Source organism: Struthio camelus, chromosome 3, assembly GCF_040807025.1.
Source record: "Struthio camelus isolate bStrCam1 chromosome 3, bStrCam1.hap1, whole genome shotgun sequence".
Taxonomy (NCBI): Eukaryota; Metazoa; Chordata; class Aves; order Struthioniformes; family Struthionidae; genus Struthio; species Struthio camelus.
The window spans coordinates 42427316-42454854 of NC_090944.1; the positions used below are offsets into that span (position 1 = coordinate 42427316).

Below are 27539 nucleotides of genomic sequence, written 5' to 3' on the forward strand. Positions count from 1 at the left end.
GCCCCACTCGTGACCGCTAGAAGAGCAGAAGAGCAGAGGAGTTAATTAATTCAATATATATCCAAAAACTTTTTTTTTTTTTTTTAAAAACAAGACTACTAAAAGAATACAAATCTCTAGACACAAAGTGAAACTATTCCTTTAATATAGTGTCAGGTGTAAGATGCTACTCACCTGTAAAGCTAGATTAAGAAGCTGATGAAGCAGTTTTCTGGAAACCATTAGCCATCCCTTAATCCAGTCAACAATCTTCTTCAGCATACTTAGAGGATTGTGTCCTAACTTCTAGGAGATGATCCTTTTCAACAACTACTGCACATGTAAATATTCATTCCATTTATTGTGGAAACACAGGAGACACAACATAGCTTTAACATACTCCCACTGAACAACTTAATTTCATCTGAATTTTGCATCATTTATTGTGGAAATGCTGCAGACACAAACCCAGATTTAAACACACTTCCACCAATCAAAGAACACGACACAACAATGAAGGTCAAAACAATACGGCTCTTAAAGCTAGTAAGAGGCGGATGCCATTTCCTAGAAATGAAGGAAGGTAGGCTCCACTGGAGCAGCTTCAGTACTGGGTTTTTCTTTTGAATTGGTGGCATGTGGGAAACCCGGAGCGCAGGTTTTTTAATTTTTTCTTTTTAAAGTTTTTTTAAAGTGTTTTTTACCGAATTGCTCCAATCCAGGAATCTTTGGCATGGGAATTTTCCTTTGCTTTGTGACAAGATTATTCAGCTGTTCATTCTCAACTAGGCCACTGTTTTCACAGACTTCATTTAATCCTACTGTGTGGCACTCAACTGCATGTTGTGCCAAGGATGCTCGAGTGTCAAATTCTATGCTGATAGGAGAACAGCAGCATCAGGATATTGCACTAGTTCTTTTTATTCTACTTTTATCTAGCAAGGCTGTTATAGAACTAATTTTCTTCATTATGCCCTACACCGGCCTTATTTTATTGCATTTACACCGACAAGCTGACATATACATCTACATGCAAGAGGAAAAAACTCCACCGTATCAATTAACAGCCAAAATTGCACTGCCACATTGAAAGTTATGTTAATGTAAACATCCAGACATTCTATTTCTAGTTCACTCTTTACACCGCTTAGATTTAAACCACATATTTGCACCACGTCTTCAATTGCACAGAGGAATATAAAGTAAGGCCTGTTTAAAAAACCTGCACCACAGAGAACAGCAACACATGGCTTACTCCGTCAGTCACAACCATACATTTTACTTCCTCATTGCTCTAGATCGATTGTGAAGCCGCATTCTTGAAACAGTGAATATTTATATCTTGAAACGTTGTGCATAAAATAGAATAAAGCCATCTGTGCATTTCTTTAGGCTTCAATTAAAACACTGACAAAAATAAAAGAATTATAAAAGACTGTAGAAAACTAGAAATTTTCTGGACATTTAAACAAAAAACATTATCAATCTTATCATGGAAACCAAAACACTGCTTTTCACGTTCAGTTCTTTGCATTCCATTCCTCCTCATGCTGCCGCACAATCACTTTTTTCCCTCTCATTTCAGTATTAGCAAACGTCCTCCTACACATTACTTCAGAAAATTTTCATTAAAATCTGGAAGGAAATTGAGCCTAGCACATCAATTTAAAATGTTAATTCTCTGATCATACATTTGATATCAAGTCCTAACATGAAGCCATTCTATTTAATTCAAGTAGTTTCTTGTTAGGAAATAACATACATATGCTGTCAATGATTTCCAGTACAAAAAGATACACAGATAAAACAGTTAAACTGAAAAGCTCTGAAGACTCTTAGGCATCAGTAGGAAAGGCACTTTTCCGGTCACATAATTCTAGCACGCGGGGATTCAGCACAGCTTGGGTATTTCAACGTCTCCTTCAGTTTCTGTGCAAGTGATAACCACTGACTGCCCAGTCCTGAACTTCTCCACTTCCAAATAATGCAAAGAAAATTGCTCCAAATAAATTAATAGAAGCAGCAATATAGAAAACAGTCTGCCATTCTCCCACAGTATTCTGTCAAAAGAAGGGGCGGGGGGGCGGGGGGAAAGATGCAGTCAATTTGCAGCTCCACACTAAAGAAAAAGTTATTTCTAAAATAGATCCTACATGGCTCGCCTATTTAAATGTAAAAGCTATATAGCATGATTTCATATTGACATAAAAGCACTATAAACATAAAAGATCAAATTGCCAGTTTAGTCAACTTCAGTTTAATAACCCAGCATACACAGACAGTCCCATTAGGATTACATTAGACAAGCTGGATCAGTTTATCACCTCAGATGCACAACTTTCATACCCAAATTCAGATTTGCATGAAGACTACACAGGCACACAGAGAACATTAGGTTAACGGAAAACGCTACATGGCTTTCAGGTCAGCTGACTCGAGAGCAGAAGTTCTCCCTATACTAAGCAATAAGCTAATTTTAATGACTTCCAGACGCATTAGCATTTTAGCCATATGTGAATTAGCCCAAACAAGGTACTTATCTTTCCTCAGATTTCAATGACGATCTTTTGAACTCTGACGTTTTTTGTAAGAAAAGCTTGAAGACATGTAGGCTTTTTTTTTTTTTTTTAAATGAAGAAATAATACATGCAGATGTTTTAAGGTTTTTTTTTTTTTTTAAATTGTAGATGACTACTGTAACAAATCTATATATGATCTTACTAAGAAAAGAGGACAACACTACAACAGTACATTCACGTTGGGGTGAGGTGGGGAAGAATCATTAAAACGTGCCTTGAAGAAGCTAATTTGTTTGGATTTATGCATTAGCTAATATTTTCATATTATTTAAGAGAATGACCAGAGGGATCACAAACAGCAGCAATTCAATTGTATCAGTAAACTTGCTCCTCCCATTTTCATTCCCTACAATATTTAATAACGCTTATAGTTGATTTAAAAAGCAAGCAAACAACTCCTTTCCTCCCTTCCATCCTTTCAAACAAAAAACTGCAAGTCACACTTTCTGTGAGATTAAACCGTTTGAGGTAAAATTTAACGCTTACTGTTCAGTTTAGCTCTTGGGAAACTAACATAGGTTAGAACGTTCTGATCCTGTAACGTACACACAGAGCGGTGCACTATGAAACCCATAGGTCTGAATCTAGTTTCTTGTTGATATGACAAATGCTGACCTTGCAACTCAACAGTGTATTTGGGAAACTGATTTCAGAAAAAATATGGAAGGGCCTGTCTTAATTTCATAAAACAATATTACAGCTGTGTCGTCTAGTTGGAATTTTAATAGAATTCTGACACGTGCTAACAACGTGCAAGTTTTCCTCCTGAGAGGATACAAGGGCTGAGTCACTAAAATTCTAAAGCCCTACATAGGTCTTTGATTTTACCTTATTCCCATTCAAGAGAGTATATAAAATAGAGCGATGGAAAAAATAGAAAATAGACTCACATTATGAGTGAGGTTCTTGGCAATAACTGGCCCCACCATTCCTGGGATGGTGGCAAATGAATTTGTGATTCCAAGGAGGATTCCAGCATACCTGTAGGAGAAATTGTTCGCACTGCTTATTAAACTTATCCTGCTTATCAGCCATGGAAGCAATTTTGCCTAATCAGATCACACAAGCCTCATCTTGATCACACGAATGTACAAGTGGGAATCAGTTGCACTTATCTAACAGAAACTCAGTGACAACTCAATACACGCTCATGTTCTCCAGAGGCCAGTTACATAATTTAGCATGAATTAACTACTCACAGCTTTGCTTAGGACCCATAATCCAAAACCACATCCCCTTAGCTAAGCCGCAACCAAACTCTCTGGAACGGATCCACTGGAGAAATTAGAAAAGAAACACTGCATGCCTTGAAGTGAAAAGGCAACAAGGAGCATGACAGAGTGCTGTCTGGCAACAGCAAGAGATGGTTCAGATATCATTGCTAAAAAGTATCTGCCAAGAAGGCAGTATCACTAGTCTGGATGGATATCCCCACTCACACTACAGAGCAAGTTCCAAAGGCCTGAGTTAGCAGAGCTCTGCAGCAGTCCTTCCCCTCAGCTTTCTCTGGGTCGGGGCCTTAAACGCCAATGGGGAACGGGCCTGGCTTAACCCCTTCTACTGGTTGCTATTCTTGCATTTCCACTCTGAGGCTTCCGATTCCATGAATGTGTACCTCTGTTACACACACACACACACACACCCCTCCCAGCAGCCATAAAAACCTGCTGGGAGAACCCGGTAACTTGCTTAACATCTGAGCCTCAGCGTCTCATCCGTGGACAGTTAAACACCTCACAGGAGTACTGTGAGACAAAAAAAGAAATCATGTTTGAGACTGCACCACAAGCACCGACTTGGGAAAGACACTGAAGAGAAATGAGACCTCAACATTTTACATCTGAGCTCAGCCTTCCAACCACCAGAGCACAGATCCCTGCAGTTCAGCTTTTCAGACTGAACCTCCTGGCTGAAGAATCACACAAAACATTAAGACCAGCTGTTGTTTACTGGAGGAGAAAGGACTTATCTCCCAGTGATCACTTTGGGCCGTTCAGCAAAGTGCAATTTTGTCCTCATCTATTTTAACAATGACAACATAATAAGAAAAATATAATTATGTCTCTAAAGACTTTTTGACTATTTTCATTTATTAAAACAGGAGAATGCAACCACATCATTGCTATAAAAGGTTGTGCTATGTGCATTCAGTCCAGTAAGATTAGGAAAATGTGGTGTTCCTCAGAAAATTATTAAACCTATTAGTTGATTTTTCTTGGAAGTCAACACACACATCAGTTCAAAGTATGGCAATGTATTTTAGACTGAACTTCACTGCTGTAATTACAACAATCCTTTTTTCTTGCATATCAAGCACGTAGCATTTATATCCCTTTCGTATCTTGGAAATGCTTACAATTTAAAAGGCCTCCATGAAGCTGAATGTGAAAGTGTAAAAGCTTCCTCAGTCAGATAAGCATACAGTAAGACTCCATTTAAAGGCTTTAAATAGAAATAAACGTATTTTGTCTTCAACAGCTTGTTTAAGCACTACAATGCTGTTAATATACACTTTCAAAATTAACAGTTCAGTAGTTTCTCTGGTCCCCAGAGATCTTTGACAATTCATTGCTGGCCAAACGCCTCTCGTTTTGCCTACTGTTCCTGACATGGGTGCATTCTTGATAAAGCTCAGTGTCTGATAGAGATAGCAGCTATGCCACTCCCTCAGCATAGCGGAGGCTCCTGTATGAAATATGAAAGTAAATAATGACATATCTGTAGAGCAAGACTAATTAGCAATCTGTTGGTCAGGTTCTTATGACATTGTAGGTATGAGTGAATACAAAGGGACTTTCAGGGTAGTTACAAAGCAAAATCAGGACTACAAGAGCAGATACGTGAAGTATATAGCACATAACAGAGCCAAAGAAATAATATAAAGCCTCACTGTGACATACTTAAATTTAAAACAATATGCTGCCATAATTTTTTAAGAGCTAGACTGGAATACATTTCCCACACAAGAACAATCTCGTCTGCCGCCCACAACTCAGTGCACTGATAGCACAACAAATGTGTGTTATAAACTAAAAACATACAGCAGTTATTTTTCCCTCTTCAATATCAGTATTTTCATTCACTTTTTCATGGGAACATAAACATTATTTCTTTGGCATAACGCAAGTTTTAGTAGCAACAAGGGGCCCTTTGCTATTCTAATCAGCATACTCTCGCCCAATTACAAGGGGCATGTAAACGCATCATAGAATTGCTTTGAATCACTTCTGGTTAGTCTTATGCCTCTCAGACAGAAAAAAGAAAGTCAGACTGAGTCAATTCTCAGCAGAGGATTCCTTCAGACTTTTCTGCAGCGACTGTTCTCAACCGTTTTACAATTATGCCAAACTTTTCCTTGAAATTGTGGAAGTCTGCCTGGGCCATCTCAGCCGTAAGAGTTAGATATTTCCAAAAACCTAAACTGGGGGGGGAAGAAGACTTTGCTCTTTTATTAGATGTTCTGGTAATTCTGTATTTGGAGACAATTTTCTGTAGGACCTTTGTGACAAGTACATTCCCTTTTCCTTCTCTGTCTCCGTTGGGACCGATGTTCCCCGAATTAAAGCTTGCATATGCTGAATAGAGAGTCACTGTTTTCAGTAAAACAGCATCCACCCTGCGCATATGCCAGCCCAAGAAATTTTTCCTGCAGGAGCAGCCATTCATCTCTACAGGCCATGCTGGGCCAAAATTCCTGAAGCGAGAGCAAGACACCTGCCTCTCTTGCACTTGCAATCAGTCTGCTCCTTTTTCCATATGTAGGAGGAGAGAAGGGGTGAAAGAACTTGTCTGATTTAAATGCAAAAGGAATAAAACCAGCACTTGGGGGAGGGTATGAAGAACAGAGTGGGATGTGGTCAGGGGAAACAGCAGCAGTCCATGTGGTGAAGCTAATTAGCCTGCGTGGCTGATACGGAAGCATCAGTGCCACACCACATGATTTTTTTTTTTTTTCCTTGTGCTTTTTTTAAACACCTAAGATATTATGTGCATTATTAGATACAAAATCCCCCCTGAAAGAAACATATTAAGACTGCAAAGTGAAACACCTCCCCAGTTAAAACACACACGCACCATCCGGAACCTGGAAACCTCGGTTGTCACCTGCATGCAAAACATTTGCTTGTGGATATGCCTCATGAGATGCACGCTGCAGCTGCATGATTTCCTTTTTCCGGTTACAGCTCTATTGCACTCAGAGCATAGGATGGATTGTGCTCACTGAGCACTATTTAGTATTTTGTTTCACTCTAGTCGCTCAGTATATGGGCCCAGGCCTTACTTTCTGCATACTATTCAATTATTACAAGCAGAACTGTAATCATCCCAACAGCTTTCCAGCGGAACTCTTCACAGATATTACTTTATTTTCACAACACTCTTGAGGGATGAGATGACAATATGGTACCCATCCCATAAATATGGGATGAAAACACAGGCCAAGAACATATACTCCGACTGGATGCTTGATTTGAGAGCCTCAGGATCTGACTTAATTTAAGAGTATTTAGCAACATACCATGGCTCACCTCTAAGGCTCCCAGACACCTCAGCAATACAGAAAGGTGGTCATAAGAGTATCGCAAGCACTAATAATACTCCAGCAATACTTACGACGGTGCTATGTCCAGATGGTTGATGCTGTAACCAGATGTACAAAATCCTCCTAGTGTTGTTGATATGGTCACGAATGCCACAGCCAGCATATAGTTGCAGCCTATGAAGCCAGCCGCTACTAAGAACACTGCGGGTCCAATCATCCCTTTAAAATAAAATCTTAGAATCAAGGGACTCGTAATAGCTGGTTAACAGGCTCTAAGCTGCTTTTAAGTTTTATACACACAACTTCCACCGCCACCTTGTGTACAAAACCCAGCACTGCGCCACACACGCTAAAGGGGGCCTGGGCAGAAGAGCCCGTTGCTGCCTCCGGAGGGAGCCAGGCTCTGCACGTTCACCAGACTAGAAAAATCTCACTCTGGCTGCAAAGGATAAGCTTTAACTGAATAAAATATCACCACAACTCAAGTGATACTGAAAGTGACTTCAAAAGCTAACTTAATTTTACTAAAAAACAACAACCCCCCCCCCCAAAAAAAAAACTAACAGAAGCTGTGCTGACACCAGTGAACAATGTACTGTGAATAAGTTTCCCTTGTTTAATGCTCCAGCTTTTAGGAGATAGTTTTCTAGTTTTCCTTCTAGCACCTTCTACAATTAGTTTTATTTCTTGCTTAAGATCTGAATCTCTCATACAGGTATTCTTGCAGCCTGCAGAACGGCGTACAAAATCCAAGCTAACCTTGGAGACGCTACTTCAGGTACTGGGAACAGTTACTCAGCAGCCATCATGAGCTGCGGCATGCTGCTTCTGCTCTGAAGTTAACTTTGGTGCCCATTTCCTTGACCAGAGCTGGCCAGGTACATGCACTCATCATGAGCTCTGAAAACAGCTCCCAGTACATGTCTTATTGTTGATGGAGCCAGCCTAAAAAAAGCCTCCTGCATTTCATTAAGCCACAGCACGCTGCCGCTGAGCTGCGTGAATCCGGCTGTGAGGCCCTGCAGTAAACAGGATCACCGAAATGGCGTAGGCTTCAAAAAACGCTTGCGAGTTTGTTATATTGCTTTACAGCAAGCAATCGAACTGACAGATAGTGAACGGCACGTAGCGTGGGCATATATCAAGCAGGCTGCACCCTGTATGGACCCCGTGCTCCCATATTTAATTCTGATTCACTAGTCACTAATTTAACTGCTGATTCACTACTACGCAGACCCTGCCCTGTAATACCGGTGCCTAATCTCTCCATTGCTTTTTATTTTTTATTTATTTATCTTTTAAATCAGCAATCGATTTCACCTTCCTAAATACACCTTTTGTACTTGTCCTCAGTATAGCCCACCTTGATTTCAGATCACCTCTCCTGCAATTAATCCAGACTATTGGGGATTCTCTTTGGCCTGCTTATCCTGGTAGTGACTGATAATTTTACAAGTTTATTCCTGTTCAATTATCCGAGTCTTAAATAAGCAAAACATTCAAACACTGGGCTGGGGACAGACTCATGCCTGACAATCGGCCCTCTCAGCTCGAGAGGGCCATTCACAATGTATCATTCTTTTAAGCAATTATCACCGTTAAAATGGTGATTTTACCTATTTCATTAGCTTGCTTATAAGAATGTCCGAATCTTCACTCAGGTCAAAATACATCAGTCTATGTTTTTTCATTCGGTAAGTCCACTTTATTATGGAAAAATGACATGATTTATTCTCAACAAATTCACATGAGGGCTCCCCTCCTCTTTTTCTTAGGTCATCTGAGTAACCACAATCAGCAATAAGACTTTCACGAGTTGAACTGAAGGTTTCTATTTCTAGAAGTGTTTTTTTCGTCTTCTTTAAAAGAGAAATACAGCATTTATGTTGCTCCTTTTCTGCTTACTCTCACAAGATACCTAAAAAGAATATAGCTTGCAGTCTCTGAAGGTTAAGTACCACAGTGAGTTTCGCCATTGTCCTGCCCGCTTGAATACACATAATTTAGGTAAATCTTTAATTGTTCTTTCCTTCTGTTAGTCTTCAACTCTTTAATTTTGTCAAGTATCTGCTAAAACGGATCTTTCTTCTGAAGACTGAACCAGAGAAAGCACTGAATATTCCACCTCTCTGTGTACTGTTTATAATTCTCGAGTGAAACACAAGACATTTATGAACTAGTAGGAGAAACGGTGGTGTCTAACACAAGTAGTCAGTTTGCCACGATAACACCCATTTAACACAGGAGAAGAGAGAGCATTTAGGGACAATACAAGCAAATAATTCTAGGGACACGGAATAAGACAAAAGCTGTCCTCATCTGTAATCCAGTTACCACTTCAATCCAAGGGGCAGTTTGCAACACTTAGGTCTTCTTTCTTTGGCTCCACCTGACATTATTCCAAAGATCTTGTTTCTTAGTCTTGTAAGGTTTAGGTAAACACTGACTGAAACAACAAAAACTCGAGTTCCACAGACAGATAGAAGCTAGGGTGAAATTCCTCCGAGACAAGATTTGATTCTGTCTTTACAAATACCTTAAAAGAAATAATTTGCATAGAGAACACCTACAAGCTCCATTTCAGCCAGTGATCTAAAATAGTCTTCAATAGCTTATTATTTCTTAAAGCTCTTTCCAAGGAACACTGGCAAGGTGAAAATTCTGGAATACACCGGGACACACAAAGATGTGCAAAGATGCTGCCACACTTAGCCGAATAGCGCATGCTCTGCTAATGTATTATTGACTCTAATGCCACGATGCATAGGCTATTGCAACACTGAAATTAAGTTTTTTTAAAAACAGTTTCTAAATATCATAAAGTTTACCAAGATGAATTCTCTCCTGCCTTCTTAGCAACTAATGATCTCAAGAGCAGCAGCACAGTGCTTATACAACACTCCTCAGCAGGAAAGAAAATGAGAAGCAGCATATTCTCCAAGAGGGCAAATCGCACTGAAGAGTAATAAAAAGAGGGCAAATCGCACTGAAGAGTAATAAAAAGACTTGCTTAAGGCAGGCAGTCCAGTGGCAGCACTAAGAGCAAAACCTGTATGTCCAAACCTCTATTCAACTAGGGCACTTTGCTATTCTTAGAAGGTACAGCCACAGCTTTAACAATCCCTTTTAACGTTACACTCACTCTGACTGAGATTAAAAAAAATAATTTAGAACACGTGAACATTTCTGCATTTCTAACTTTGAATTTCATTATTGTGTCCCCCCCCTCAAGCCCCTTAACATCACTGAGAGTTAAAAATTCCTGGTTGCAATTCAGTTTCATTAGCTACTTGCTTTTGTTCTCAAGTGTGCAGATCTGTGCAAAAAATAAAATAGGAAACATAAGTTTCTTGGGCACAGGTGATGGCTGACTAAAATCATCTCAGGATTATCTGGGGGGGGGGGGGAACCCCAAGAATAGCCTAGAGCACGGTACTCATACCATGCAAAAGGGCACCAGACCTCAAACAGGGAATTTACTAACTTTCAAGGAAATCTAAACACATTTAAAGATTTTATCCTTTGATTCAAGTAAAGTTAAAGCAATCTGTGGAACTGCTGCTTTAGTCGCATGTTTTATCTGTAGTAACTCAGTTTCTCAGGTAACTGTTGTTCTTTACTTAATACAGGATGGTGCAGTTAGATGATTTTTCCTTAGCATTTTGGTATACGTACAAAGGGATTTTCTTCCCCCTGCTTGTTATTTAGGTAAAAAAACTAAACGCTGTAGCTTAAGTTGTTAACATGGTACTCTACTGGTCAGGGAAACAAAAGAGTCAAAAACAAAACAAAAAAACAACAATAAGAAAAACCAAACACGCCTAAGACCCTTAAAAACTTCTTGGCCTGACAGCTGGGCAGAGGAGAAGAAAAAGCACCAGCACTACACATTGAAACATAAAGAATTTTCAGCTAAGGCAGTCAGAAAAGTACCAGCCAGGCTTAAGACATTTGGGTTCAGAGGAATACTAGAAGATAACATGATGCCAGATGTCCAGCACAGCAAGCTGATGCAAACATTTTAGTTCCACTTCCACAGCCCAGCACAACTAATACTACTGAAGAGCAGCTTCTCTCAAGCCATGCACAACCCTCCTGAATTTCGCAGCAAAATGTCACATTATTCTCCCAGTGTCTTAATTTTTCCCAGACTGGCCCTATGGTACGTTCCAAACCAAGAAGATACTTGCACCTACCTATTAGGGTAAAACATTTGCGAACACAAACGGTAGACAAGTTCTGTTTTTCCCGTAAGTAGTCAGCAATTTGTCCAGACAGAATTATACACAACCAGCAGCCAAAATAAGGTAGGGCAGATAAAAAACCATTCTGTTAACGAGGGGGAAAAAAAAAAGATGGTTAAAACACTGAAACAGCAATTTAATGAGCTGCAAAATAATTTGTGCTGGAGCGTTAAGACAGACTGAACCAGAGGTGCCATGACCACCCAAATAACTATTGTTGGTTTTACTGCAAGAGAAACCTGAGCCTAGAAAAGGCAAAGCAATCTAAAGTTATGCAATGAAGAGTTTACACATCAGTGACATAATCCTTAAGCACCAATGCAGCAAATACAAAAAAAAATTCACAGGTATAAATCAGCAACTGGGTTTTGGAAAAAGAAAACTATACATAAAGATACTTCATGTTCATTAACCTGATCGTGTGAGATTCCAGAAACAAAACACTCATTTCAAATACAGCAGGCTATCAAGTGATTTACTAGCGTAAGAGGAAGCTGTTCGTATTACCTAAAATTTTGAAAGCTATACGGAGTCTCAGGGGTCTATACTACTATAACTCTTCAAGATTATGTTATCTCACATCTGTGCTGAAACACTTGATGCTGGCCGGCCATAATCAGAGACCACATATAAGCCAGGACTTTCATCAGATCCAGTCTGTATGTCTTATGATCCCAAAATAAAGCTATTATCTAGGACCTGCCATTATGTATACTCAAGTCACATGCTAACTCCCATTACTTTAAGTAATAGTTGTTTAGTGACTCCTGCTTTATTCTGCATTTTTCTGATAAGGGAAACAAGAAGTACTTGCTGCACAAGCTTCCAGCCTTTCCACATGACTATGGCTAAATATAATTTGCCTAAACTCTGGTTAAAAGGTATGTGGATGAAGTTGGACGGAAATGTTTTAACATTTACGTACGATTATAAAATGCAGATTTGTCAAGAAAGAAGAGAAAGCTTCCCTATGCCATTTAATTTGAAATGAGAGCATAAAAACACATCCAAGAATCCACTCTATCAGCAAAGGTGCTGCCTGTTGGGTTTCAATGCCCAATTTTAAAAAGCAGTAGGAAAACTTTTGAAAAATAGAAGACAGTCTTAGTAATAAAAATCTTATTTTGAAGCAATGTTCAAAGACGCAGTAGTACTTTTAATTGTTCCCTTTATTATAGAATGGAAACTGGTAGATTATACAGTTGTTACCGCATAACATTTTAAACGCTAATGCAATTCCCAACTAAATGTGTGGCAACAAGCTAGTCCGACACTATTATGCAAGCATTTTTCTTTTTTTTAAGTGTCACAACAGTCAGTACTTTGAAGTCACTCCAAAAAGAAGACGAAATATAACCCAGAGACATAGGAAACCACTCCACAGCAAAACTTGTTGGCATTTAATGCAATAGTGTTTTACAGAAAAATGCATTCAGGGCTGTGGTAGCAAATACCTTTATAGACAGTTACGCAGGTACTCCTCTGGGGAGACGTTATGAGGAACCTTAAAAGCAAGTTCTTTCAGCTATTTTTTTCTAGCCATTTTGTAGCATGTCCTACTCTTCTGGCACTCTAGTTCCCACCTCCCAGTCCTCCCAAGATTGCTAACGTCACCTCTTTCTTGCAAGGTGTGCTTCAACAGTTTACTCTAGACCAACCTCATGTGTTAAACTGGCAGGAACCTATGCTAAACATCTTGAAATCTCCATCCGAGCACCTTTTTACTCAAGCTATACCAGCTCATGCAGGTAAACTATGCTATCACTGGAACTTTCTCATTAAAGAAAAAGCAACAGCACAGCCAAATAATCGCTATAAATAAGAACGTTCTCCCCTGATATTTTTTTCCTGATGAGCAATTCCATCTTTCGTGAAAAACGCTATTTCTGGACTTTAGAAGGTCTGTGGATAAGTTTAGTCTAGTCCTCAGAAAAAAGTGTTCTTCCAGTTTTGTTCTGTTTTTTTTTTTTTTTTTTAACTGCTGTAATCTAAAATAAAGTAGCATGCATGTTCAGCCAGAAGAATGAGCTGGAAAGCTAGCGCTGACAAAAAACATCAAATAGATCCTGAAACCCTGTGGAAATTACAACACAGACAACATTTGAGATGTATCCCTTCAGCTGTGGGGATTTAATTTACTATTTCCAAGCTGCACATTTACATTCCCAGGTTTGTAAATGAGTTCCTCCACTCTAAACAGCAGGGCACATTTCTTATTCCATTTCTTTAAGTCAGAACAAAGCGACTATATTGTTCTTATTTATCTCACCTCTTGTGCATCAAACCGCAGGATCTCCTTCATGTACGTGGGCAAGAGCGTGAGAAGAGTATAGAAAGTCCAGTTATAGGAAAAGTGTGCCACAACAATAGCCCAGAGCGGCAGGGACTCCAGTATCCGTCTCCAGGGAACTGATTTTTGTGTCGAAAGCTAAAACACGGGAGGCAGAGAGAAAAAGAAGAGACCGAATGATCAGCAGATAAAAATGAACATTTAACTACAAGTATTTTGACCCTGTCAAATGAGTGGTGATTATTCATTCTGAAGGGCACAGAATGAGTCTATGTCAACAGATGAAGTCATCTGCAATAAAGGAATTGCTGTGGTCAGTTTTCACTGAAGGCATCTTAAGGTATGTTACTCTTCTCTTTACTATCGCAAAGTAAACCAATGACTAGTATGTTTTGTAATCAGTTTTAAAAAGCATGCCTTCCCTTGTTGAGATTTGTTGCCTCCTTTTTATACTATCAGCAATTTAATATTAAAGTCACTCCTCACGTGTTTATTGAGCTGAATCTTTGCTATTCAATCTCATGTATTAGCTTTGATCTCTCAACCAACTTCACAGGTTAGAAATGCATATTCGCAATCACAGGAATAAACCCTTATGCATGCTTTAGGGATCTTCTCATGAGCATTTCCAAAATGCTTTCTTCGCTAACAGCGGTCTCTCTCCCTTTGTACTCTAGTAGATAGATACACAAGGAAAAAAGGCACAAAATGTTGTTTGACAAAGTTTAAAGACATAATACAGGGTTTTTTTTTTTTTTTTTAAATTTCAAGGATTTTTTTCAGTTTTAGTTTAATCCTTTAGATTAAGGATGTTTTTCTAGACCAACTGAGCATTATGGTGACTCCAATATTTACAGTTTATGTTCTTACTTAGATGACTATACCAAAACGCTATACCTGATCTTTTAGAGAAGAAAGTATATATTCTCTTTCGGTATGTGAAATGCTCCTGTGAATTTCTGGTGTATCACTAACCAACCACATCCAGAAGAAGAACCATAATACTCCAAGTGCACCTATTGTTGGGAAAAGATGGGTGAAGGAGAAATAAAAATAAAAGCAATTACACTGACTGAGTAACATTCCCAGATGATTTACTTAGAGAAATAATGGTCATTAAAATTATATTAGAGCATTTGGAAAAAATTCTATCTTCATACAAACAGTAGTTCCCAGAAGTGGCTTAAGTACGTACATTTAGAGGTAATAAACAATAAAACTAACTAAGAAGGAAGCTGGGGGCTTTTTGTGGCTTTGTTTTTTTCTGTTTGTTTTTTTTTAAGAAATGCCTCACACAGCAACAAAGTTGCATACACATACATATTGTATTTTTATCAGTCACATGGAACAACCACAGAAGATATGTCTCTCGGAGAGGAAATAAAAGTCACATTAAAATCAATTATAAAAAATACTGAGAACATGCACACAAAATACTGCTAAATAAAGCTTAACTGGCGTACCAAGCTTCCCTTTCCTTTTTTAAACGAAATCCCAGAATTGTTAGGAAAAATTTACCTTTGTCAATAATCAGTCCAAATCAACTGTACTTTTATATAACATTACAATTTATTTTGTTTCCTCTAATTTTCTGGTCTGAGCTTTTTTATTTATACAAAAATTAGAGGAGGCTTTGCTGAGGAAAACGTAATCCTTGTCTTTCATTCTGAGTCTTCCCTTCCCGTCCAGAAGATGGAACAGCTCAGATACACATACAGACCTATTAAAAGCTGCCCTTAGATCTGTGACATTCTATCAGAAAATATTTTCTGTTTGAGCCTCTTACGGAACAGCATTACAACAGCAGGAACTTTTTAGATGTTCTTTCCTTTGTACTAGAAGTTTGTTCCTGGGATTAAAGTTATTAACTCGATTTCACACTTCAAATGAGAAATTACAGTCTGCTGTTTCCCAATGGTGGGAGAGCTGAGAACCATTGATTTGTACCAGCTTTTGTTCAACTGAGAGACAGCTTTGCTCATTGGAAGCACAGTTAACATAGCCACCCTCAGGAATCTTCTTAGCCTTAAAGAACTGTAACTTCCCAGGAGAAAAATTAGCTCCCTGCCATGTCAAGCATGTCTTTAAATGTTATTTCAAGTTTCATGTAAGAGGAACTAACACAACATACCATGGCTTCTGAAAAGTGGATGGATTATACTCTAAATAATAAGAAAATCCTTACCAAATATGTAAAACACGTAAATCCAATTCATATAGTAGCATATTAAACCAGACAGTGGCAGAGACACAACGGTTCCCAGCTGTGCACCTACGAGAAGAAAGTAAAAAAAAAAAAAAAAAAACCACCACATCTATATAGCTCTTAAACTAAAGAGCATGTCACAGTCATTTTATTTTTCTGTAAGAAATCATGCAGAAAATACTTGTTACCACCAGCAGAGGGCTGCCATTTCATCTTAAAGTAACACAGGAACAAAAGAGCTGCTTTGGTAACTCCACAAAAACGGACTCAAAGCCCTAAACTAAATTACGCACAATTATAAAATTAAAAGCAAAAAACAACGAGAGCGGGCAAAGAATATACAGAAGTTCTTGGCACATTACTAATCTCCAGTAAAGCGGTGGCCCTAAATATGAAATCGAATGAGAAACACACATATTCAAAACAGTACTGCTTAGCAAACTGACGTTGTGAGGAAACAAGATTGAGCTGATCACAGTACAATTACGTACTTTTTCTTTGGGGGGGGGGGGGAAATAAATATTTCCTGACTTGGTGTCTTCACTTTTCATTGCTCCTAACCCTTACTAGCTCCACAGGAGCAGGAGAGCGAGGCACAAGAGCCAGAGGACACTCAAGTAATCAACCGCTTCTATATGTGCCTTCACTTAACTCAGCGTGGAGCAGGATCAGGCCAGGAGGAGGGGAAAGATCAGTAGAGTCCAGTTCAGGTACAAGTCACAAGCTGGAAAGAGCTATTCCTGAGTTTATGATTCAGGATACATTTTGTTGTTCAGATTTTCTTCCACTAATGTAAACTAGAAACCCAAACCATCTTATCTACATACTTAGGAACTCTCAGCTGGTGTTAATTAAATAGTACACCTTGTCTCTTAATGTTAGTTATATGATCACTTTTCCAAACCCAGTCTCAACTCAGAAAACAGCAGATTATCTTGATATGCTGACTGAAATGCCATCTTCATGGGAACAATCATTTTTCTTCTGGGCAGAAAGCTTCAACCACAAACAAAGCCACATACTTCATACAAAATACAAGTCAAAACAACAACTACATGCAACTTTGATCAAATGTTCTCAAAAAAAAAAATCCCCAACCAATGTGATTAAATAAACCACAGATCACATGACGGTCAACTGAGAAATGTGGGGAAAAAAACAAATACTTCACTAAATTTGGGAGAGATGGCTTATCCATCCACGTCTGCTAACAAATGGCAATCTGGGGCCCCCGTCTCTTCTTGCTTGTACACTAGCATATGGTTTCACCAGATACAAAGACACAGTGCTCACTGTTGCTAAATGCAGCAGGTGCCAATCCCAACTCTGTTCTCTGCTTTACTTGTGCTGGCTTTCACAAGCAGACTTTTAAGCAGATTTAACTCACTAATAAGGCAGAAAAAAGAGATTAACTCCCCCTCCCCCCCCCCCAAAAAAAAACAACCCAAAACTTCCTGCAGCATTAGGTAGGTTAAAGCGACTCATGGAAGGGTCTGATGAGTGCCTGCGATAGTGCAAAGGCAGGCATGTGACAGGTGGCTAGAAGGGAGCGTGGGAGCGTGCAAGGAGAAGGGAGGAAGAAATGATTATGGCCTCCTTCCTTCTAGCACAAGTGAGCCATTAGACTGGCTTAGCTGGTTATGAAACCGTAGCCTTAGTTTACATGGTATCGCCCGTTTTCTGGACAAAGTCCAGTTCTAAAAAGAGCCATTAATTCCATTGTAACAGATTAACACTAACAAGAATGAGTAAAACAAGCCATACTTCATTAACTGAAGGCAACATTTGTCCTCTTTAAAGAAAGAGTATCAATTTTGACTAGTGAATGTAGAAATCTATTTGTGGCACAGCTGAAAAAACGTAAAAGCAGCTCTTGTAACAGTGCCTGGGACCTTGGACTTTTTCTTCCTTGATCTCCTCCAAAAGCAGGTTGTGGGTTTTTTTTTTTTTTTAAAAAAAAATCCTTCCTGAAGATTTTGCCCCATCTTTTTTCTTCCTACTGCTAAGTCTCCTTTATTCACAATATCTTTTATTAAACAGCTTTATAGTAATTTTCTACATCACTTTAAACCCCAAAGGAATGAAGGTTTATGGAAAAACTGAAGTACACTGCATTCCGGTGCATGAACACAGCAGTACGAAAAAAATCTCTCTCCTTCTTCCAGGAGAAGTTTTAGAAATGATTATCCTACTGAAAATTTTGAAAATACCAAACAATATTGCAAATAATAGTGGTAAATAATGTTACTAAGAGGACACAGTTTAGGAAATAACCTTAAAACTGCTTTAACAGTAGAAGATACAAAATGATATCACAGAAGAACAAAAATATTTTTCATGTTCAATGATTATATTTGTAATAAATACTTTTTCTTTAAAGAATACTAAATCAATTGTTTTTCAATATAGTGCAAAGCTTAGATCTACTATATTGAAATGAAAATAAAAACACTGCAATTCCCTTCAAATTTTCACAACTTAAGTGTTTGTTTTAAAACAAACAACTGCATACACAGGATCAAGAGAGAAATTCTAATTCTGTAGATAAAATTGAGCTTTATAAACATCACAATGTTATAGCCATTGAGAACGTAACTTCTTTATTTCACAGCTACCGACTGGAAAAAAGGAAGGCAGTTATTGTCTTTTTTTTAATGCAAGAATACATCTTAAGTTACCTATTAAATTCTAGTAGCTTGCTGTTCAGGAACTCCTTCACGGTTGACTACATACATTTAAAGCTTGCTTTTTTCTTACACACAAAGCTAGTACATTTAGTACTTTTTCAAGCATTTATAATACCACTTTTCATCAAAATACTACTTGAAAAGAGTCGCAAGAATGTAAAAATGAACATTTGGCAAAATTAACAGCTAGCAATTTTCTAGCTTAATAAAAAAAACTAAGAAAAATCACAGTACTTTCACAGAACCATGTAATGGTTAGGTAAACGTATACCGTGCATATCTCAGTCAGCAAAACGTACCAAATTTAGTCTGAAGTTTATACTTAGTTGCAGATTAATATCTTTTATCAGGGTTACAAAACTATGAAAAAAAAATGAAGATTACAAACGCAAAAACAAGCTTTAATTCCATGTTATGCTTTCCAGTTTAAATCCCAATTAAAATTGGTAATAGAAATCCCTTTGATTTAAGTCAATCCTCCCTGTTACTGCAGTAAAAATGTATAATCCCGTTATCAGCGTGGGAATTTCTCACCTGCATAAGAAATACTAAGGAGCTTGCTGCGTTCCAGTGGAGGAGCCCAAGACGACCACATCGAATGCATAGCAGGAAAGGTAACACCCTGGAAAGCAAACATTCATTCTGCTGAAGTGTGACAATTTCAGAACTCCCTTCAAGTTCTCATTTTTCAAAACACTTTTAATTAAAAACAGTAGTGCAATCTGTTAATCTCTTCTTTAGCAACAACTAATTGATGAAATGCGTTCCCAGTGCGAGGGTAATTAGTCAAAATAAATTTCTCTTCTGCTTTTGATTCTCTATACACTGGAAAAGCTGCAAGAATGCAAACAATATTGTTTTGAGCTCCTAATTTCTGACAAAAGAGAAAGAAGATAATTGTAGTTGCGTTTTACAGGTGTTCTTGCAAATAAATCTATTTTCTTACTCAGAAAGCTTAGGCCCAAAACAGGGTACACTTTGTAACTATTCAAAAAAGTAAAATTAAGCCACTCACACTGAAGCAATCCACACACTTCAAGAAGTATACCACCACCTGCAAAGTCCGATCAGTCCAATTTATTAACAAATTGTTCAGGCACATTTTCAGGTTGTAAACAGAAAAAGGATTACCTCTCCCAATCCTTCCAAGGCTCTGACAGCTATGAGATAGCCAACTCCCAGATTTGCTGCTAAGGGAGTAAGCAAGGTGAAGACAGCAGTACCAAAGACGCCAAACCCCAGCAACAGCTTCCCTCCAATTTTGCTGGCAAGATATCCACCTGGAATCTGAGTAATGATATAGCCATAGAAAAACGAACCAAGGATCCATCCCTGAGTATCAGCATCCCAAGAATATTTTTTCCCCTAAAAAGAGAAAACAAAACCTGAGATGCAATAAGCTCAAAATAGCAGTTTCTCTGGCTATATTAAATATGACTTTGATCCATCCCTTAGCCCTTTATGACTAAATTGCAGCTCTTTTATAAATGTACAGACATATGTAGCCTGAGCACGAAAAACATCACAATATTAAATAAATGCTTGGGCAGTTATTCCGTGCTGAATTCCAAGCAACCTGGGTTAGGTGACGTAGGTACTGACCACTGGGATGTGCCTACACGAGTGTGAATCCCACACTTGTATCACAGCGTTGCCATTCTATGTACCACTAAAGAAAAGAGACAGAATGGCTCTCTAGAAAATGGCTTTCCCTACAGGGAAACTTATTGGAGAGAAAAATCAAGCAGAGAGATGGAGACACTTAAATTAGATAAAGAGAGCAGCCAAGGAGATGATTCACAAAGATAGGTCAAAGAAGAGGACAAGCATGACGAGGGAAGATGCGTTTAGCGGACAAAGCAATAAAAGTAAAGATGACAGAGATATGAAGCCTGAAGCTGTATGGGAAATGAGCAAGAGGATACCAGCTGTTTCTGAAGAAATTGATTAGGAAGGATGGGATCACTTCCAAAAGCATTATTTATGGGCATCTAAATGAGCATACATTTCACAGAAGTGATGAGATAATCTTCTTCCCAAACAGTTTACAGTTATACTTTAATCATGATAAATAATAAATGACCTCTAAACAAGCAAAGTAAAGGCAGGAACAGGGGGAAAGGGCTCAGTAATAAAATTCAGTTATAAGGCGAAAAGCATCTTTTCACATCCAACAAGTCCTGTTCAGTTAGAGAATGAGATTTTAAGGATTACTGGAAGGGAAATCAAGAAATGAAGGACATAAGACAAGAACCATGATAATGTAAAAGAGACCAAAGAACTGAGAAGAAAGATACTGCATGTTAGGTAATGTGCAATGAAATTTCATGCCATCAAGACTGCATGAAAACCAGACAGACAAATACAGGCACTGATGCGAGCTCTGACGCAGATATAATAGTAACAGTCAGTCACAGGCATAGAAAACAGTGAGTCATATTAGACCTATAAGGTCAGATTAGCCAATTTGTAAAGGATAGTAGAGTACGGATGTACGTAAAACAACTTGACCGTTAGCACAGCATTTCTACATCAGCTAATCATTTAAAGCATCATTTTCAGACTATCTCTAAGAGAACCAGTATGCATTCTGAAAAGGTTACCTACTAAAGAGCAAGCAGGTCTCTTGCTACCTAACCATGAGTCATTAATCAGAGTTATATTAAAAACAACTTTAAAAGTTACATTTCAGAAGAATATAATTGAGACCTTACCGACGTATTGCGAGGAACATTGATAGTAGAGGAATGTTCTGGACACACATTGGAAGTTGTATTCTTTGCTAAGCTTGTGTTAGGTTCTACCATATCCACGAGAGCAACACTGAGGTTCACACGCAAGGCATACAGAAGGAAGAATCCAAAAAAGGCCAGCAGCGCTAAATTGTAGCGAGCTGAGCAGCATGCAGGCACTGAAATGAGTAAATAATAGGTTAGATTCTGTTAAAACAAAAAACAAAACAAAAAAGAATGAGTGATGAACAGTTTTAACTAGTAATCTCAGATATTTATGGGGAAAAATAAGCAAGAAAAGTTCATTGCTCTACTCTGAATGAGTGTATTCAATAGGGGTAATAGATGTCGGAGACAGTGAACACACGGACGTTTTTCTACTGATGAGCAAAACACAAAAGTAATTCTGGTTTAGACTAATGGCAGCTATGTGCCTAAGCACAAAGGCTGCAGCGGAAACATGATGCATGGTTTGGAGAAATGGATTTATAAATCAGCCTGGAGAAGAGAAGACTGAGGGGGGAATCTTATGAATATGTTTAAATATCTGAAGGGAGGGTGTCGAGAGGATGGGGCCAGACTCTTCTCCATGGTGCCCAGCAACAGGACAAGAGGCAACGGGCACAAACTGAACCACAGGCAGTTCTGTCTGAACATGAGGAAAAACTTCCTTTCCTGGGAGGGTGACTGAGCACTGGCACAGGTTGCCCAGAGAGGTTGTGGAGTCTCCATCCTTGGAGATATTCAAAAGCCGTCGGGACGTGATCCTGTGCCACTTGCTCTAGGTGGCCCTGCTTGATCAGGGGGTTTGGACTAGATCATCTCCAGAGGTCCTTCCAGCCTCAACTGTTCTGTGATTCTGTGAAATATGGTTTCTAAAGTCCTCTTGAAAATGCAGTGATAATTATTCAAACTGGAAATTGATGCTAGGAAAATGAGATTAGCGAGAACCCTGTTATATACTTGAAAATGGTTCAAGATAGATAGATTCTTAAAGCAAAGCTAAGGAACAGCCACTGAGATTCCATGCTGTTTTCTAGGACAATCTCCCCCCTAAAAGTTTGCTTACAAACCAGATTGTGTTTTCTAACGTTTGCCAAATAGAGAAAACCGTCCATCTACCAGAAAGGGAAAAGGCAAACCCTGCTGTGGCACTGTAAATCGCTATCAGTTTCCCACTCTGCCCCTCTTCTGCAATCACTAGGCAATAAGAAAGCTATCAAGGGAAAATAGGTCTTAGATTCGGCACAAAGTCTGTGTTTCAGCATTAAGTCAACTCTGCCAGCTCTTTACACCCAGACACCAGAGTCTGTACAGTTACAGATTCCCTTCTCCCACCCTGCAGCAGCACACAGCAAGCAGCATTTGGCAGAGCTCATTCATCAGTGCCAGATCACGCTTGTTTGTCCTTCAGATCAATTCAGCTGTACTCTGGCCAGCACATCACCAGTGGCAATAGGGAGGCTTTCCTAACTCTATGAACTCGAAGGTACTGTTCATGTTCTCAGGAAAGGAACAAAAGGTGATGTTTGGTTTAAAAAAACAAAACCAAAAACCAAGAAGGAAAGAAATCTAAATGGTATATAGAGCTAATCTTGTACCTCTCTGCCCTTCAGGACACTCTGAAGGTCAAATATAGCTTATACATACGGTGAGGGTTGACTTCATGTCATTTGCGTCATCAACCATGAACTCCTAACGATGTGATCCTTCCCCTGTCATGCCAAGGAGTAATAACACTGGACAGGCTGCCAAAGCCCAAAAGCAGCTCTGCGACTTAACCATCAGCACGGAACACACATATCCATGCCAAGAGGGTCTTCAGCTATCCACACGATGACTTTCACAGCAGCAGCTATGCTAGCGATTGAAGTTGGAGCCATCTCTAACAGTGATGCTAAAAAACCAACAACATAGCCCATTTGGAAATCAGCATAACTTTAAAAGTAAGTAACCAATCCTGTCTGTATTTTGGTAAATCTTTGTGCCCAAAGATTCAAAACTATAATACAGTATAAGAACCGTTGAAATTATTAGATGCCCAGCCTAAGACAGCCAAGAATGCTAGAGGTTACCTGACTAGGTAACCAATCTGAAACTTTCCTGTTGCATAAATACACAATCAAAACAAGTCTTACAGATTCAAGAGAGACTGTTACAGACTTACAGGAAGATTAAACACGTTATTTGGTATGGCAAGAATCAGGTTTGAATATTTATCTATTTTAAAAAAGAAAGATATTTTCCTGCTGAAGCACACACCCACAAAAAAACACGGTTGCTAAACCCTAACAATCAACTACAAGAGAGAAGAGTAGTGTCGCATCCGAGCACAACTAAAAAGTCAATCCTCGTGATGCAACACCTGAAGAACAAAGCAACACCATTCAAAGCAACACCTGAAGAAACAAAGATAACAGAGAAACTTCAAATATACTTGCTCAAAGAGGACTGTTATAACAGCAAGTGATTCTTAATGCTGTAGACACAGCAGGGTTTGCTGATTTGTGATGTGTCATATGGGAAACTAACATTAAAAGAAAATCCAGAAAGCAAAGCAAGGGAAATAAAGCATTACTTTCCTAAAAAAATCTGAATAGATATCTAAAGTTACTGAATAGAAATGTCAAAGAGTTCAGAAGCCACTATGAAAAATTTGCTGTATTTTCAAATGGATAGAGAGAGTTTCCACTTGTAAGGAAACTATACTGCTAATGGAAAATTTTATAACCTGGAGTTCTGGAACTCTGGCAGGATTGCAAATCAACAGCTGAAAATACTACACTAGTGTAGAGCAACCGCAACTTTCTCTGGATATGCAGAATTTAAATGATGACTAGAACAAGTAGTTCTATGAACAGCACGATTGACTGAAGCCTGATCGGCGGCGGCTGCTGCTGTATGTCTCTTGATCGGATTCCCTGATCCGCAATGAGAGACAAAAAGCTTTTCCTGTGGACAGTGTATCTAAAGACTCTCTCCCTCTCCTGAATTTTCTAGAAACAGGGATGAGCTTACGCCATCTCTTCTTTCTCAGTGGGAACACCAGCAGAGCCTTTCTGCAAGAGTGTATTTTTCAGGAAGGGTGTAGAACTTTGCTATTTCTCTCTCCATCTGCTATCTTATCTCTCCGTGAGCAGCTTTATCTGAAGTTTATTATGGCTGCATATGTTAAAATGACAGAGAGGCTGTATTTGTCACGTTTCTTTAGTAAGCGACTAATAAAGAGAGGCTACTGTGGAAATATACAAAACATGCCTTCCAGACCTGTGATAACTACAATTTCTGTCTGCAGCATGTGGAAAAGGCATATATGATTTTTAAATGAAATCAAGGACAGCAGGCAAGAATTTATTGGTTAAAAACAACAGACACCAAGAGCAGGAAGTTCTTCCTGCACAAAAACCAGTCAAACAGCTTCACTGCCCCTTTATTGTTGTTTAAAAAGCAATTTATCCTCAATAGAAAATCTGTAGTCAGCTAATTCATAACAATGAACATAATTACAGGTAAAGCTACTTAACCTTTCCACTGCTCTAGCTATATTTGCTGGGGTTAAACAAGCAGTAATAACAGAAGGCTGAATATCATGCTATTTCCACTTCCTTAGAAATGCGGATGAACTGAAATGTCCATTATTCTTACTCTGGAAACTCTTATCTTGCCTGGAGAGCAAGCTCCACTAAACAGATGCATAAGAACTTATCATCACAAGTGTCAGATTTTTTTCAGTTGTAAACAGCTTGGCATAAAAATCAGACTAACACGTGGATTTGCATGACTGAAATAAATGGCTGTTATATTAGTGCTTTCCTGTCTTTTCACTAAGTGCGTTTACAAACACTGGAAATATTAGATCAGGTTAGCCAAAGAGAGGAAGATTCAGGAAGATTCGAGGCGCAATTCAGATACCCACCTTTAATGAGATGAGACTGCAGAATACACTGACCAAGAGACAGACGTTTTTGCTCTAAAGTTAAAGGCAGCTAACCATGATATTCAAGCCCTTACCTTGATCAGCAGTCTGGGGTCCTACATCTACAGTTAATGCCGATTTTGGAAACATGTTTTACAACAAACACTGTGGCTATAATTGAACAAGATCTCTACTTTCAGTAAGAAAAATGAGGTCTGTACTGGGAGTCGCAATGCGGTTAAAGGAAGTTGCTCTTCTATTGTATTTTTCCTTGTGGGTGAGGTGAACAACTTCAACTAGAACATGAGACATTGTGCAAACTTAAATTATTGCTTTATTAACCGACTGGAACTCAAATTCCTCTTTAGCACTCTTGTCGTTTTGTTAACAGCCCCTGTGGCTGCAGTTACACGTTTCTTAAGAAGGTAAGAGCGTTTCTGTGTGGCATACTGAAAAACTTAAATCTTTACTTTATTTGTATAGTTTGGTTTCTCAACATAGACAAACAGCACAGACAACACCCTAAACACGAGATCTACTGCTAAGCCCTGTTGTTAAAACCCCGTAATGGTCATCTTTTCCTCTAATCATCTTCACGCTTTCTTCCACTTTTATTCTTCTCTGTATGTCTGTAACAAGCAAACAGCCTTACTCAAATTCTCTCGTAAAACGAAACAGTACTATAACCTTGGTGGACCCCTAGCAGCTGTTAACAGCTAGGCCAAGGTTTAAGTTGAAACGACCCATTGCTCCTCACTTAAAAAAAAAAAAAAAAACAAAACCCTACCCCACCAAACCAAAGATATGCATTTGCAGGCAAATCAGACAGCACGGCCGTACTTCTGTTGTCCCTTACCAGAGGGTTTCAGACAAAACCCTGACCCCTGTAACGGCACACGGTGGTGCTTGGCTGGCTCAGCGCTCGCTTGCGGAGCTCCGCGCTCAGGAGCGAGCACGTCTCGCTGCGGCAGGCGGGTCACGCCGGCCGCCCCCGGCGCATCAGCCCCCACTACCCGCGGGGGCCCTCGACGCCTTCGGGGGGCGAGGGCAGCACTCGCTGCGGTCACGCGGCATTTCTGTTAACTGCAGCCCGCACGGCGACGCGGGCGGCTTTCCCCCGCTGCGGTGCCCCCTAGGGCGGGCAGAGGTGCGCGGGCCGCTCCGCTGCGGCTTGCGCCAGGCGAGAGGCCGGGTCCTGCGGCCCCCCCACCCCGGCCCCATCGCCCCGCGCAGGGTGACCCCACAGGCCTGCGGGCCGCGCCAGCTCCATGGCAACGCGCCGTCGCCGCCGCCGGGCGCGGCGCAGCCCGGGCCCGCCCCTCGCAGCGTCGCCGCCGCCGCGCTCCCCGGCCCCGGCCCGGCGCTGCCCGCAGCGCGGCCGGGCACAGCCGCCGCCGCCGGGCGGCTCCCCCGCCACCGCGTCTCTCACCCGTGCCCGGCTGGGACTCCTTCAGCAGCGGGGTGCGGTCCGCTCCTTCCTCGGGCTCCATCTCGCCGCCCGCCGAGCCCCGCAGGACGCCCAGGGCCAGGCCGCCCGCCGCTGCCGCCACCACCGCTGAGAGGACGGGAGCGCGGGTCGCGGCGCCGCAGCCTGCCCACCCGCCCGGCTCTGCCCCGCCAGCGCCGGGCAGCAGCAGCTGCAGCCACGGGCGGACATGTGACCGCCGCAGGCAGGCAGGCGGCCGGCCGGGCGGAAGCGGCCTCAGCCGCAGCGCAGCACCGCTCCCGGCCTGCCCTCAGTTGCCATCTTTGGTGAGGGCAAGAGGTTTCGCGGCCTTCCTGCCTGGAATGGGACGCGGCCGCTCCCTCCCTCGCGGGGGCGGGGCCTAACGGCCGCTCCCTCCCTCGCGGAGGCGGGGAGGGGCGGGGCCTAACGGCCGCTCCCTCCCTCGGGGCGGGGAAGGGGGCGCGCTGACTGACTGACGGACGGACGGACGGAGCGTGTGTGTCGCTGTGCAGCCTGTCTCAGCTGTTTTGAGGAAGTTCCTCTTATTTAGGACAAATATTGTCAGGCAAATCACGCATAGCCACTCTTCGGGCTGCGGGGCTGCTTCTGTGGTAGCTGTTGGTACATGTTTGGCTACGTATTTCTTTTGAGTTTTGCTTTAATAAGAATACCTACTGCTGCTTGAAGCAAAGGAGCAGCAATACAGAAAAGCATCAGGGAGCCTAACTTAAAGGATTCCTCTGTACGGTGGCATGTGTTTATGGTATAATGACTTCACATGACCACACGTGTGCATGATCTGCCTTGTGATTGTTGCCTAAAACGTTACTTGCCTATCTGAAAGAATGCTTAACAGCTTCTCAGTGGATGCAAATGGTGGAATCGTCTCTAAATGAGGGAAGATTAAAGCACTGTG

General features: G+C 40.4%; 1 protein-coding gene across 2 annotated transcripts; it reads right to left on the minus strand.

Annotated features, from left to right (window-relative positions):
- Nucleotides 1–397: 397 nt before the first annotated feature.
- SLC17A5 (solute carrier family 17 member 5) lies at nucleotides 398–26988 on the minus strand. 2 transcript variants are annotated; one of them, XM_068937560.1, is made up of 11 exons: nucleotides 26606–26988; nucleotides 21243–21439; nucleotides 19660–19893; nucleotides 19063–19150; nucleotides 15821–15907; nucleotides 14533–14651; nucleotides 13615–13773; nucleotides 11298–11430; nucleotides 7173–7320; nucleotides 3449–3539; nucleotides 398–2039 (listed from the first exon to the last, which is right to left on the minus strand). In XM_068937560.1, the coding sequence occupies exons 1-11, from the start codon at nucleotides 26664–26666 to the stop codon at nucleotides 1902–1904; spliced, it is 1455 nt and encodes a 484-aa protein (XP_068793661.1). In that variant the 5' UTR covers nucleotides 26667–26988; the 3' UTR covers nucleotides 398–1901. The 2 variants fall into 2 exon arrangements, with proteins under 2 accessions (XP_068793661.1, XP_009687458.2); XM_009689163.2 differs by lacking the exon at nucleotides 26606–26988 and adding an exon at nucleotides 26033–26389.
- Between the last annotated feature and the right edge of the window lie 551 nt (nucleotides 26989–27539).